This window comes from Myotis daubentonii, chromosome 12, assembly GCF_963259705.1.
Source record: "Myotis daubentonii chromosome 12, mMyoDau2.1, whole genome shotgun sequence".
Taxonomy (NCBI): Eukaryota; Metazoa; Chordata; class Mammalia; order Chiroptera; family Vespertilionidae; genus Myotis; species Myotis daubentonii.
Genome location: NC_081851.1, coordinates 70,379,869 through 70,393,714, shown reverse-complemented (window position 1 = coordinate 70,393,714; position 13,846 = coordinate 70,379,869). Strand labels below are relative to the sequence as shown.

General features: G+C 49.1%; 2 protein-coding genes across 3 annotated transcripts; both read right to left on the bottom strand.

The window, feature by feature from the left end:
* Positions 1-460: 460 nt before the first annotated feature.
* On the bottom strand, positions 461-5,282 carry SF3B6 (splicing factor 3b subunit 6). The gene is made up of 4 exons (XM_059660451.1): positions 5,063-5,282; positions 1,941-2,059; positions 892-1,030; positions 461-723 (listed from the first exon to the last, which is right to left on the bottom strand). The coding sequence occupies exons 1-4, from the start codon at positions 5,090-5,092 to the stop codon at positions 634-636; spliced, it is 378 nt and encodes a 125-aa protein (XP_059516434.1). The 5' UTR covers positions 5,093-5,282; the 3' UTR covers positions 461-633.
* Positions 5,283-6,332: 1,050 nt separating this feature from the next.
* TP53I3 (tumor protein p53 inducible protein 3) lies at positions 6,333-13,231 on the bottom strand. 2 transcript variants are annotated; one of them, XM_059660427.1, is made up of 6 exons: positions 13,074-13,231; positions 11,279-11,421; positions 9,955-10,222; positions 8,519-8,731; positions 7,435-7,631; positions 6,333-6,695 (listed from the first exon to the last, which is right to left on the bottom strand). In XM_059660427.1, exons 2-6 carry the CDS (start codon positions 11,414-11,416, stop codon positions 6,513-6,515), a joined length of 999 nt encoding a protein of 332 aa, XP_059516410.1. In that variant the 5' UTR covers positions 11,417-11,421; positions 13,074-13,231; the 3' UTR covers positions 6,333-6,512. The 2 variants fall into 2 exon arrangements, with proteins under 2 accessions (XP_059516410.1, XP_059516411.1); XM_059660428.1 differs by having other exon boundaries at positions 13,070-13,226.
* Between the last annotated feature and the right edge of the window lie 615 nt (positions 13,232-13,846).

Sequence of the window (13,846 nt, the reverse complement as noted above, 5' to 3'; positions counted from 1 at the left end):
TTTTTAAAAAATATATTTTATTGATTTTTTTACAGAGAGGAAGGGAGAGAGATAGAGAGTTAGAAACATCGATGGGAGAGAAACATCGATCAGCTGCCTCCTGCACATCTCCTACTGGGGATGTGCCCACAACCCACGTACATGCCCTTGACCGGAATCGAACCTTGGACCTTTCAGTCCGCAGGCCGACGCTCTATCCACTGAGCCAAACCGGCTTCGGCAGAAGATTTCATTATTAATAGCCATTCAATAAATGATGACCCTCTCGCAAGTTCCCTGATGGCTAAGCTCTGGACTGCACACTGGAGGCATTAAGAACACAAAAAGCTCTCTGCTCAAGAAGCTCAGTCCCTAGGACCACGCACCCCCATAGAATTCTTGAGATGGTTCAACTGCTATTCCCCTAACCCCCACCCCCAGTATCAAACAGGATGGGAAAACTCAAGAGAAAACACTGACATGTTTTACAAAAAGCTGCAACTTTACTAACAATATATTCTAACATGTATCAAGGTTTCAGGAACGAAATTCTGAACCTCAAGAAACTGCAATACTCAGTATTAATTAAAAATCAAAAAAGGGTAGGGTGGTGATTCATGGGTTTTCAGTCCAAAATAAAAATGCAGAAAAAGTTTACTTTGGTGGATCTGTATTGATGCCATATTTCTCCTTGAGAAGCTTCAACTGTTCTTCCTTCTTCTTTGTGTCCATCTTCTGAAATGCCTGAAAATGCGGTAAGTGCCAAAGTTAAGTTACCAATCTATAGTCAAATGATTCCCACTAACAGCACCAGCCACAAAGGAGCTCAGAGTACCCATCTCCCCTAAGGGTGCAGTTCTGCAGGAATTCCTATGTGGGCTCCCCCCATGACGAGAACTGTGCTATACTTACCCTATTGGCATTATAGTACAAAACCACGAGGTATCTGTTACAAACATTGAATCCGGACAGGTGATCACATGCATTCTTGGCATCAAAGATGTCCTCATAGACCACATAAGCTGTTCCTCTAGTTTCAGGTGTGTTCCCCCTGCAGAGTTGAATCAGACTTAATTAAACACATATTTACCTGAAAACCATTAGAGGAAATAAACCTTATGGAAAGGTATACTGGATAATCCTGTAATTTCTTGAATTAGGTAATTTTTGTTTTTAAGTGAAATAGCTATAGGTTAAACTTACTGTTATGTCAAGAATACTTCAAAAAAAAAAAAAAACAATACTAATATAGCTGCTAAACCAGTAACAGCAAAAAACTAGTTTGAAACTTTGTCATAATCTTCATGTTCTAGTCTTTCCTACTTCTCACACTAAGAACCAATTTTCAGTCTTACACTGGAAAGTACAGTATTGAGGAGTGATGGCTCCTATTAGTCAGCTATGTCTGAATGGAGTTTTTCTTTAAAAAAAATAGTTATTTAAAAAAAATATTTATTTTAAAGAGCAGATCAGGGAAAGGGTTCCCTATACTTTTAAAGCTTCCACAGGAAGCTGTAGTTGAAAAAAAAAATCATTGTTCTCAGTTACTTTTATATCCCTTTACTCAGTTTATTCAGAAATTCTGCAGTCAGTAAAAGAGACAGTGAAGACTGTTGAAAAAATTAGAGTTAACGCATATAACAGCATAGTTTTTGACTTTATAAATGGCAGGTGTACAATAAATGTTAGTTCTTCCTTCCCTTCCAGACCCCTCAAACTATTCATGCTCTCAGTAACTTCACAATTAGTTGGCTCCCATTGAGCTGGATCATAAGGGCCTCAGCAGGTATTTCCCCCTTGCAAACAACAAACAAACAAACAAACAAAGGAAAAAAATCTCATCTCCCTGACTTCAATTAGCCTCGGAGGCTCTCAGGCCCCCTTGCCAGCTATAATTCCAAGGTTATAGATTACACAATCATTTTATTTAAACAACATTTCGAAAGTTTCAGTAAACTCACACTCTGATTTGACGAATAGGTCCGTATTTCCCAAATATATCATACATTTCTTCAGCTGTGATTTTGTAAGGCAAATTTCTTATATACAAAATCCGATTTACTTCAGGTGGAAGTCGAATCTGAAATGAGAAACATGTATTGTCATTATAATTAGGAGAATGCTACCATTTAAAAAAACTCTCATAGTGAACAAGAAATTCTCATAATAAAAAATAATAAACAAAAAAGCCAAGACTTAAAATTATAATCTGCTATACTGAAAATGGCATACTCTTTGGAAAAGCAACTGGGCACTGATTATAGGGAAGACTACTAGTAGAAATAAGGGGCTACTACAAAACCCAGGCTTTCAGTCAATACCTTTATCATTTATTTAGATTTGATTGCCAATTCAACTGGTTTCTTTATTCCTCAGGTGAGCAGTTTGCTTATGTACTGCCATCACGACAGAAAACAAAATACTTACTTGGCTTCCTTTTCATTCATTCAAAAATATTTACTAAGCACCTTCTTTTTTTTTTTTTTAAATATATTTCACTGATTTTTTACAGAGAGGAAGGGAGAGAGACAGAGAGTCAGAAACATCGATGAGAGAGAAACATCGACCAGCCGCCCCCTGCACATCCCCCACCAGGGACGTGCCCACAACCCAGGCACACGCCCCCGACCGGAATCGAACCCAGGACCCTCCAGTCCGCAGGCCGACGCTCCATCCACTGAGCCAAATCGGTCTCAGCCACCTTCTTTTTTTTAAAATAAGTTTTTTATTGATTTCAGAGAGGAAGGTAGAGGGAGAGAGAGATAGACACATCAATGATGAGAGAGAATCACCGATTGGCTGCCTCCTGCATGGCCCCCCCTGGAGACCCAGCCTGCAACCCAGGCATGTGCCCTTGACCAGAGTCGAACCCGGGACCCTTAAGTCCGCAGGCCAACACTCTATCCACTGAGCCAAACCGGCTAGGGCTACTGAGCACCTTCTTTACACATACACCAGGATAGTAGTATTAGGGTTACACAGTGAAGGAAGGAAGACAAGGTTTCTGCCTTCCCCAGACTTAGTAGCTCTCTATTAGTCTATCTTGCTCTCTTTTTCTTTTTCAGTCAAGCATCTGGAAAGAGGAAGTCTACAGTTACTGCCTCATACTCTACTTCACTGATACTCACCAGTGTACCACCATGTAGCTTCCAACCCAAAACGCTGATGGGAGTGCTTTTACTCACCAACACTTTTACTTGCAGCGTCCAATTCACATACTTAACTTCCCTGAGCCTCTGGCACTATTGACTATGACCTGCTTGATACTATTTCCTTGGCTTTCTCCTAACGCTCTGGCTAGTTAGTTCTTCTCAGTCTTTTTTGCCATTAAAATATGCTTTTCCACAGAGTTTTATCTTTAGACTTCTTGTCTTGACCCTTCATGTACCCCCCAAATTCTACACAGTCTCTTCACCACAGACAGGATTTCCACATTGAGTGGATGACTCTCAAATGTGTAGACCCCACCAGATTCTGTGCTCCTTATGAACAGTTACGCAATAGTCATTAATTTGCTCACTACTTATTAAATTGGCAACTAGGTCAGGCACTAAGCTGTGCTGTATAAATCCAAGAATAATATACCTATTCCCTGCCCTCAACCTAGTAGCGGTGATGAATGGTAAACAAGTACTAAAGTTTAGATTTTAAGATTCAAGGATAAGTTCAAACAGATGATCAACACTGTCCATCACATAGACTCCCCTAGTAAATCTGCTTTCTCCAACTGCAAGCCACTAAATCACACTCTCTTCTCTCCTCCCACTCTCCACCACCACCCCCTCTGGTGTCTGAGCTGGGCTGGGCATTCTCCTCCCCGCCCGTCCTGAGAGGACGGGGCTCTTGCTTACTGGGGAAAATAGGTATGACCAAATGGTAAACACTTTATATTCACCTTACCAAACCTGCCGACCTACCTTCATCCCACTATATGCACCCACTTCCCCTCTCAGTGCCATGCCAACCCCTCATCCACTCCAAACCGCCTGCACCTAACCCATCTTCCTCCTACACCATCCGTTTCTCCCACTTACTAGAGCATCGTCCCCACTGGCGTACAAAGACGCCGTATGCACACATCTCAGGGAGGAAAAGCCAGCCACCAACTAACTCACCTTCCCCCTGCCCACATGCAAACCTGTGGAAGGAACTGCCTCCACTTTCTTAACCTCCATCCTCGATGACATCCCTCCACTGCTGTTTTCACCCACGGACGTGAAAATCAACCAAGTCACCCAAAGTCTCCATTATCTGCCCTCATCTCACTATACCTTTCAGCGCCTTAGAGTTGAACACTTTTTTGAGATTCTTTTTTTTTTTTTTTTTTTTTTAGGGTTCCATAACGTCAGGACGCAAGCAGCCGGGCTTTTTGTTTTATTCACTGCTGCATCTCCAATACCTAGACTTGTGTCTCGCACCTGGTAGCTTTTCAGTTACTGTAACTGATGAATTGTCTCCTATCTCGCAAGTCTGGTACATTGTAGCTGCTTAAAAGTGTTGTTGAATTAAAACGGGAAGGATCCGCCCAGCCGGGTAGCTTAGCTGGTTACAGCGTCATCCCAACTCCGGTCGGGGCACATACAAGTTTCAAACAGGACAGCATAGGTAAGTGGAACAACAAGTCCATGTTTCTTTCTCTCCCCCGCTCATCCCCCTCCCCAAAATCAATGAAATACGTAAAAAATTAAATTAAAAAACCCATGAAGGGTCCAAAGAGCTCCGTGATGAGAAGACTCTCAGGCTCTCGTCGCCTGCTGGCCATTAGGTTATTTATTGGGGACTTACCTGTGCTATTGGCCTTTAAGCCGGGAAGATGCAGACGCCAGGCTGAAGGCGAAGCTACAAAGGCGGTCGGGCTAACGCTATCGCTGACACTAGGAAGGGACGGAAGGAAAACTCCCCAAAGGGGTGGGGGCGGAGATGCGGCTCGAGGAGCAGGCCCGGCTGAACTCCCCTCCGACAGCACGGGAACGTCTGGCTTCCCCGCCCTGGGGACGGACAAGGGCCGGGAATGCCCTGATCCACTGCCGCCGCGAGTCCACGGCGAGTCCTTCCCTCCTCGGCAGACATCCCCGTTACTTACGTTCGCTCTCTTGGCCGCTTGCATCGCCATCTTGGCGGGCTGATGAGATTACCGCGGCAAACACTAGAATTCCCCTTATTCCTCCGCAGCTCGCTCAGCTTCCAGCTCAACACGGCCTCAGACGCGGGACATCAACACTCAGGCTCCGCCGGAAGCGGCTATAACGCGCAGGAACACCGCCGCTCACGTGCAGACGTGCTGACGCAGTGTCCCCTTCGAAAAGACTCCGGGCAAAACGAGCCCCAGCCCGCAAGGAGGCCGGAAGGTTGAAAGGCGAGGGCCCGAGGCGCTTCCGGGAACCGCACTGAAGGGGGCGGGGCCTGGCTTCAGAAGGGGCGGTGTTCCTGTCAGGGCGGCCCTGAGCGGAGGAAGTTGGCGAGGGGGCGGGACCTGAGGAGAGCGACTAGAGCTGGGGCTGTTCGCAGGTGCGTTCTGGAAGGGGGCTGTTGGGGTCCAACCCCAGCAGGTCCAGGGGTCCCCAAAGGTGTGGATGGAGTCGTCGAAGAAGGAATGACACGGAGGCAGCGTTCAGTTGATCAGCAGCCTAGCCAGGTCCTCCCGCCAGGTTCTCCAGCCAGGTTCTGTGTTTTATTGTCTTGTTACATCTGTATTTATACCAGTTGATTTTAATCCTGCCAATTTCTATTCCAAAGGGTAGGGCGTTTCTTATCTCCATTCCAGGGAGTAAAGATTATGTAGCTTAAGGGTGATTGTTCATAGTTAAAGCGATTAACTACCCGCCTGGCATTTAGTTAAGGTGTTTTATTCTCTCCCTAACTTCAGGGAAAAATCCCTACCTGGGGAAACAACCTTTCTCGGAGAGGTGACCTTGGTTAAAACACATAGTGCCAAGAAGGGGAGCAAACATATTAAGAACAGTGTGCCATATACGCCAGGTCCCTTGAAACATATGCTGTGCAGATGTTTCTTCCCTGCAGCGACTGTGTCAAGCAGCAAGGATGGACCGGCTTCCGGCAGGGGGCGGGCTGGACTGAATTACCCGGCTGCAGGGCGTGCGGTGTTGGGGGGGGGGGGTGTGCGGGTCCCAGGCCCCTGGCAGTGCTACAGGGTTCTGTCTCCGCATTCGGAACCCTGGCGCAGCTCCTGGAGCTGAGCATCTGCTGACCTGGCCTCTCCTCTAATCCCTGCCTCTCCTCGATGCTTGCCCTGTCTCCCACCTCCTCCCCACCCCACCCACCCCTTCTCCCACCTCATCTCCGCCGTTGGCCTCCATCCGCACTCACAACCACGCACAGTGAGCCAGCCTCCCTTTACTCTTTATTTCCTTAGACCAGCTTTACACAGATCAGTTGATGAGGCCAGGAAGGCCCAGTGGGCTACAGGTGGGCGTGGAGTAGCCTCTGGTCTCTTGCCTGCGTTCAGAGAATTTTCACCCAGTTTGCTCTGGGAAGGGCTGAGGTGCCCTTTTCCTCTAGTGCCCCCTCCTCCTTCACTGCGGCAGCTCCAGGACGATTTTGCCCATGTGCTTATTGCTCTCCATGTACTTGTGGGCCTCTTGGATTTCAGCCACAGGGTAGACTCTGTCCAGAACCGGCAGTAGACGTTGGGGGCCCTCCATGGAGAAATGGGGCACAATTTGCTCCGTAAAAGCCTTCACCAGCATTTGCTTGTACTAAGTAAGATACAGAAAAGGAGACCATCAGCCTGGACAGAGCCTGACCTTGCTACCCCCCATCTTGCTTAGCCTTTGTGGTCTCTCTGAAAAGCGGACCCATTTGCAAAAGCACACAGGAGTACCTAACCCCTCCGTTACCAGCATGGATGTGCATGCCCCCAAATGGGTGACCAGGTAAGGGCTGCAGCCTGGAGTAAAATATAAGTGTCACTGACTCCCTGAGGACTTTTAAAATACAGATTTCAAGTGGGAAGCAGCCACAGACAGGTCTTACATAGGCTCAGCTCGAAAGGGATGTTTCAGCTCTGCTGTCCCCCAGTGATGTGAAACCTTATGCTGGGAGACATTCCCAAAGCTGGCACGTGGAGATTTCAGGCTGAGGTGGAGGGTTACTTATCTAAGAGGCTTTCTCAGCAAACAGAACAGTTCTGCCTTGCTAAACAGTCTTGGAACTGTTTTTAAAAGTATTTCCTTAAAAGTATGGTCAAGGCTTTGTTCATTGCTAGAAAGACTCCCCAGGTCTCATATATGCAGTGTTTTCTACCCTCTTTCTAAGATGTTGAGGCTTCTACTGACCAATTTTAATTATTTCTGTGAAACTGGGTTAACTGTTCATCCACAGAGGGGCAGGTTTCTGCACAGGCTCCCTAACTTGAGATGTGCCAAATCTTCCCTTCGCCGGGGTTATGAAAATGAATCACATTTCTCTGGGGAACAGTTTTCGCTCATCACTCACCTTTTTGTCCCTAGATCTCAGCAGACTGGTGACCAGATTTCCTCGTTTAAAAAGCAGTTTCGAAAACAGAGGCCCACTGACGTCAGCTCCCCCCATCAGACCATAGAGAACCCAGCGACCATCCAGAGCCAGGCAGTTGACATTTTTCTCCCAGTAGGATCCTCCTATGCAGTCTAGAATAAGGTTGACTCCAGCACCTTCCACAGGAAACACAATTTATGCTAGTCAGACACAGAAAGCTCAACGCAGAATAATATTCCCAGAGTATATTTGTGGATGTATGGCTATAAATAAATACAGGTGCGAGTGGTAAATCGATAAACTGGAACAGGAAACACTGCTTATAGAAACGTTGTTGTAAGTGGAGTTTAGGTAGCTGAACTTTGCCATCTGTGCTTGAAATCGTTCATCTCTTAGGCTCTCTAGCCACAGCAAGAGGGACATGGGGCAACACCATGCTCTGGCATCTTCCCCAACCCCCACATAAGTAGAAAACCCACTGGCACCTGGGCATGAGTGAGAACAGAACCGGAGAAGTCCACTCCAGCCTATAGGGCAGGCTGGTAGTTCACACCTGAGTTAAGAAGCCTCTGGACTGGGTTGTTTGAATTGTAGCTTTGGCGTCATCTCTCCTTTTTCACTCATATGGAAAGGGAAGTGCCCAAAATATTCAGATTTGGCTTTGGAACACAGAGGCTCATCCATTTAGGAAACTACCTTCGCAACACTACCTACTATGACCACCTCCCAACTGGTCTCTGCCCCATGTCGCCTCTCAACTCACTGTGTACTGGCTGGTTGGGAATAAGAGGTCCTGGGTCATTCTGGGCCAACTCTGCCTGATTATCCAGTTTCTAAAACGTGTATGAGTCAGATCACAAGGATACACATGGAAACTGACTTCATCCTAAATATTGCCTGACTATCTCCAAAGGTCCAACACTAGCGTACCAGAACTTGGCCAGGGCAGCTTTCGTGCATTTAGCGGAGGCCAGTCAGATCTAGAGCACTGGCCTTGAGGCTGGCGAGGATTTCATTTAATCACTTCTGATATTCCTGCTGAGCTGCAGAAGCTGTTGTTTACCTTTGGTGAATTTCATTGTTGCTTCAGAAAAATCCTCTTCTTTGTAATTGAATCCAGCAGCTGCTCCAAGTTTTTCTGCCATTTGAAGCTTGTCCTGGGAGCCAATTGTGACCAGAGGAATAGCTCCAGCTATCCGGGCGAGTTGGATGGCAGCTGTGCCCACCCCGCTTGCTCCTGCATGGATTAGCACGGAGTCTCCGGCCTGAACATTTCCTGTGACAGAAAGTACAGGGACCATTCTCTTTACTTTGCAACTGCTACCCATTGTCCACATAGGCATCGTCTACCATGCTCACCTGGCCCAAAGACCACCAAATGCCAAATGCCTTGCTTTCTTCGGAGAACATATTGATAGTTCTTTTTTCCTATTGCCTCTGATCAAAGTGGAAATCACCTTTTTGCAAGTTATTAGCAACCCCATCTGTAATTTGTTTTACCCAAAATAACATCAAAACGCACATCTCTGACCTATACCTGAATGAGTGAGAGTAACCACCATTCCCACTGTCACCTCCAGAGTCCGGTCCCTCTTCAGTCTGAAACTGGCCTCCAGCTGATCTCACTAACCCAGGCACTACCCGCCAGCCACCGGGCTCCTCCTAAAATGGAGTTCTCATTATGTCACGTTGTCCCCAGAACATAATGTGGCTCTCAAGTGACTTTTGTATCACGTCCATACAGCCTGCAATTCAAAGCCACCACAATCTAGTGCCAGCCTCGTTTTCCACAAGTGATAATTGTCATCCTTCACGTCTGAGCAGAGCAGCCAATCTCACCTTTCTTTCTAAGACACCCTGTCTTAGGTCACTGTGGCTGTCTTCTGTCCATCACAACTCTAGCGACCCTTCTCTTCTCTTCCGGAAAGCCCTTCCTGGCCACCTTTGCCCACACCAACTTTTCCCATCTCAAGCTTTGTAGTTGCAGGCAGAGCCACCCTTCTGAACTCTACGGTTGTCTAATTCTTGTGCACGTTTTGTCTTCCTAGTTACACTGAGCCCCTAAAGGAGTCCTCTCGGGCTCCCTCACATGACCTTTGGCTGGCCTCAATGGGACTGGGGAGGAGTAAGAGTCGACTGAATGGCTCCTTCTGCGGCACTAAGGCTCCCAGAGAGAAGCTCAGCATGACTTAGAGAAGCTAGGGTGACTGGTGGGCCAACAGTGTGATGATGCGCACATCCAGTGCTATTCAGGCCTTCTATCTGATAACCGTGATTTTCAGCCTCAACTCTCGAGCCACTGCTAACATGGTATGAGGACCTGACCCTACAGGTGATACAGTAGGGTGAGATGCTGGGTTTGGGTGTGGCTCAGTGGCCAGGACAGGACAAAGCTGCCCTGGAGGACTACTGGGTTTTGAGGTGGCTCCGTCAGGAAGGAATTGAACACATTTGCATGGAGTAAGCATGGAGAGGGGATGGGAGGGGGGAGCTCCTCACCCACGAGATGTAACAGCTGGAAGGCGGTGAGCCAGGCCTCTGGGATGGCTGCAGCCTGGGGCAGAGTCAGTCCTGCTGGGATGGGCATGAGGAGCCCTTCAGGGACAGTGACATATTGAGCCTGACCCCCGCCAGACAGCAGAGCCATGGCTGGGTCCCCGATCTTCCAGTGCCCCTGGCAGCCAGGCCCCAGCTCTGCCACATGTCCAGATGCCTCGATTCCCAAAATGCTGCTGGCTCCTGGGGGTGGTGCATATTGGCCTTGTCTCTGCAGAGAGAGGATCGCACTAAGTGGTGAGCATGCTCAGAAATCGGTGTCACCATCCTTGCCCTCTTCCAATAGCCATCCCCTTTTATTTTCTGATAGAAAATTCAGGATAAAGTCAGGGTTTTTTTTAATGTAGGAAAAAAGAGGAGAGATCATTTGTTTCATACAAATAAGAGACAGTAGGTCACATAATCAGTGGGTGTCACATTAGTAAGATCCTTAGCTTTTTCTCTCACCTAAACCCTGTTTTACAAATGGAGAAACTGAGGCCTAGGCAGGGAAATGCCTTGTCTAAGTTTGCAAAGTAAGTTTAGTAGCGGGACTAGGAACAAAACCATGACACCTAAGTGACAGTTCTCGTATATCAAGTGCCAGGACTTCCTGGGATCCTCAGAAGCCTCTGACCAGGGCTGTGGACCAGAGGGACTGAACAAGGAGTGTGCCATCCGAGGAGCTTCTTCTAAGTACACACGCCTGGGTGCCAGTCACATTTATTTAGGAAAAAAGCCCCAGGTGATTTTGGTGTACATTTCTCAAATACCCCTACCAATCCAGCTCTTCAAATAGCAGGCAGACAGAAATTCTGGGTGCTGCTCCCTGCCCACTCCGGAACCCTCAAAATGGAAAGAGAGCAGGCTTTGGAGCCACAAAGACCTCAATTTTAATCACAGCTCCCGGGATTGTTAGTGTTGTGGTCTTGGATAATTAACCTCTCGGACCCTCCGTTTCTTTACCTGTAGAGTGCAAATGGTAAACCGGGTTGCCTGTGGAGTAAATGAGTAGAGCATGGCCTACCATACACCGCTGCTCAACAAACTGTAAATCCCTTCTCCCTCTCCGGAAGCCTGAGCAGGCTACGGATGAACTCAGGGTGAATTCTGCTTTGCAAATACTGTATCCCTGCATTTTGTGTAAACAAAGGAGTGTATATGGTTCTAGGACTCAGCACCCCCAGCGTAACCTCACCATGAGCGTCGCTGGCAGTGCCCTAGGTTGCTCCTTATCTGTCTGAATGTTTATTGAAGGCTCTGGAGTCCTGCCCTGGCCCCTGAGTACCTGGAGAATGTCGGCCCGGTTCAGGGCACTGGCTGCCACCTTCAGGAGGACTTCTCCCTCTCCTGGGCTTGGCTTGGCCACCTCCTTCAGGTAGAGGTTTTCTGGTCCTCCCGGCTGGTCAAAGTGCACGGCTAACATGTTTCCTGGGGACACAGAGCACAGCGAGGCAGGGAGCCTCATGAGGGCCTTCCAGGAGTTAGGGCAGAAACCTTATTCTCTTTAATCTGGCCTCTTAGTTTTATTTTTAGCTTTGATTCAAACTGGCCTCACCTAGTGCCCTGGCTCACCCACCTACCTCTCCTTTGCTGAATCTTGAAGCCACCAGGACAACGGCGTTCTGCTTAACAATTAGGCGTCTTAGGAGCAAGGTCCTGGGTCTGTGACTACTGAGGCAGAGGTAAACATAAAATCGTGGCCTCAGTTGTGTTCTAGCTTTGGACACAGGAAAGTGGAACAATCCCCCAGCACAATCACTTTCCATAATGAACAGAGCAACTCCAAGGCTGATACCGGGCCCAGCTGCAGTGATAAATACCCCCTACCCTAGCACTGACCGAGCAGTGGAGACCGGGACCCAAACTCCATTGGTCACCATGACTAAGGATTTCTGTCCTATACAGGGTGGGGCAAAGGTAGGCTTATAGTTCATATGGGAAGTAATACAATAATTAAATAATAACACAAGAACAAACTCTGTCTCACTTACTCACAACCTACTTTTGCCCCACCCCCTGGGAGCCACGGGGAGCCAGGTCTTTGAGCATGAGCTACGTGGGACTCCGTGAATGGCACCATCTCCTTCACACATCCTTACTTTCTTGGCCGCCAACTCCTGTTTGAGTCTTATTGGGCTTTGACGCGTGCAGGCAAATGGACCCCTTCAGTCTGATACCAGGAATGCAGCGTCCAAGCCCACGCAGGGCCCCTGTGGGCCGGCCCTGGGACAGGGGGGATGAAGTAGCCATGGCCTCACAGGTGCTGGCTGCGGAGCAGGAAAATACTCAGGAACTCGAGGCAAATTCCACTCCCTGCGAGTTGGAATCCCCACCCGGCGTGTCACTGGTGTACGTGTCCGGAGACCTTATTTTCTTTAATCTGGCCTTTTATTATTATTATTTTTTAATTTTTAGCTTTGACTCAAACTGGTCTCACCTAGTGCCTGACTCACCCATCAGGACCGGATGCAGTGCTCACATACAGAACAAACCCTGGCGAATTGGACAGGGCACCTTCAAGGCGGACACCAGGGCCAGGTGCAGTGATCAGTTCCCCCAGCACGGACCCATCAGGAGAGACCAGGACCCAAACTCCATTCTCACCATGACTGATGGTTTTCCTCCTAATCACCCCTGGAAACCTGCTGAGAGCCAGGTTTGAGCATGAACTACCTGTGGGTCTGGGCAGGGTGCCATCTCCTGAATGAGTCTGGACTTTCCTGGCTGCACACTCCTGTCGTGTCTCACTGGACTTGGCACACAGGCAAACGGACCTCCTCGGTGGGATAACAGGAGCGCAGCGCCCACGCCCAAGCGGCAGGCCCCTCGTCCATCTCCGAGAGGTCTGCCCCCCTCCCTCCCTTCCCCTCCTTCCTCTGAGGGCCCAGCTGATCCAGACGGGCCCCACACAGAGGACACCCCCTGGGACAGGGTGGATGAAGTAGGGATGGTCTAACCGGGTGGAAGATGCAGAGCACGAGGCAAAGTCCACTCCCTTGGAGTTGGACAAACTCACCCCCTCCCCATCTCCATCCCGCCCGCCCGGCCGGTCACTGGCCCGGCGCCCGTGGGTTACCTACTCAGAACTCTCGGCGGCTCCAGGCAGCACTGCGTGGTCCTGTGATCTCTGTGGGTCCTTAGAGCCGAGCCCGGAGCCCTGGGACTGCTGGGCAGCAACCTGTCGACCTGTGGGCTGGATCTGGGCAGCTGGGCAGTGCGCAAGGGGTGGGGCAGACCAGGACCCACCCTCTCCCTCTCTTCCGTTTCCTCCTTCCCTCTTTACAATGCAAAGCTGGTGACAGCAAGTAGGATTTCCTTTCCCTTTGAGTCTCTGGAAACTAGTCTTTCTCTGGGTTTGGCAGGAAATGCTGCTCCCAGCTCTCGCTGAAAGAAGAGAAAGCCTCGCTCTCTTTAGGGAACCAGACCCCCCGTCGGTCCATTTCCCAGCCAGGCCAGGCTTTTAGCCCCTTTGCGCTGTGGGTCTGGCGTCCTGCCCTTCCTGTGGCCAGGCATCTCGAGTGGGATGGGTAGGCAGTGTGGTGCTGAGCGAGGAGTCCTGGGGGGGGGGGGGGGGGGGGCGGGAAGGGAAGGTAAACGCGGTCCTGGGGTCCTGACCACTTCTGCTCTCCCACCTCTTTCCTGGGGACGAGGAAGTGCTCCCCCCGCCGTTGCTGCCTGATGAGATGATGTGGGCTGGTTAAAAGCTGTGCAAATAGACTACCTCGGCATTATCGACATTCTGAACTAGATAATTCTTTGTTGTGAAACACTGCCCTGTGCATTGTGGGATGTTTAGCAGCATCCTTGGTCTCCATTCCCCCCCCCGCCCCGCCCACTGCCCCCCCCCACTCCA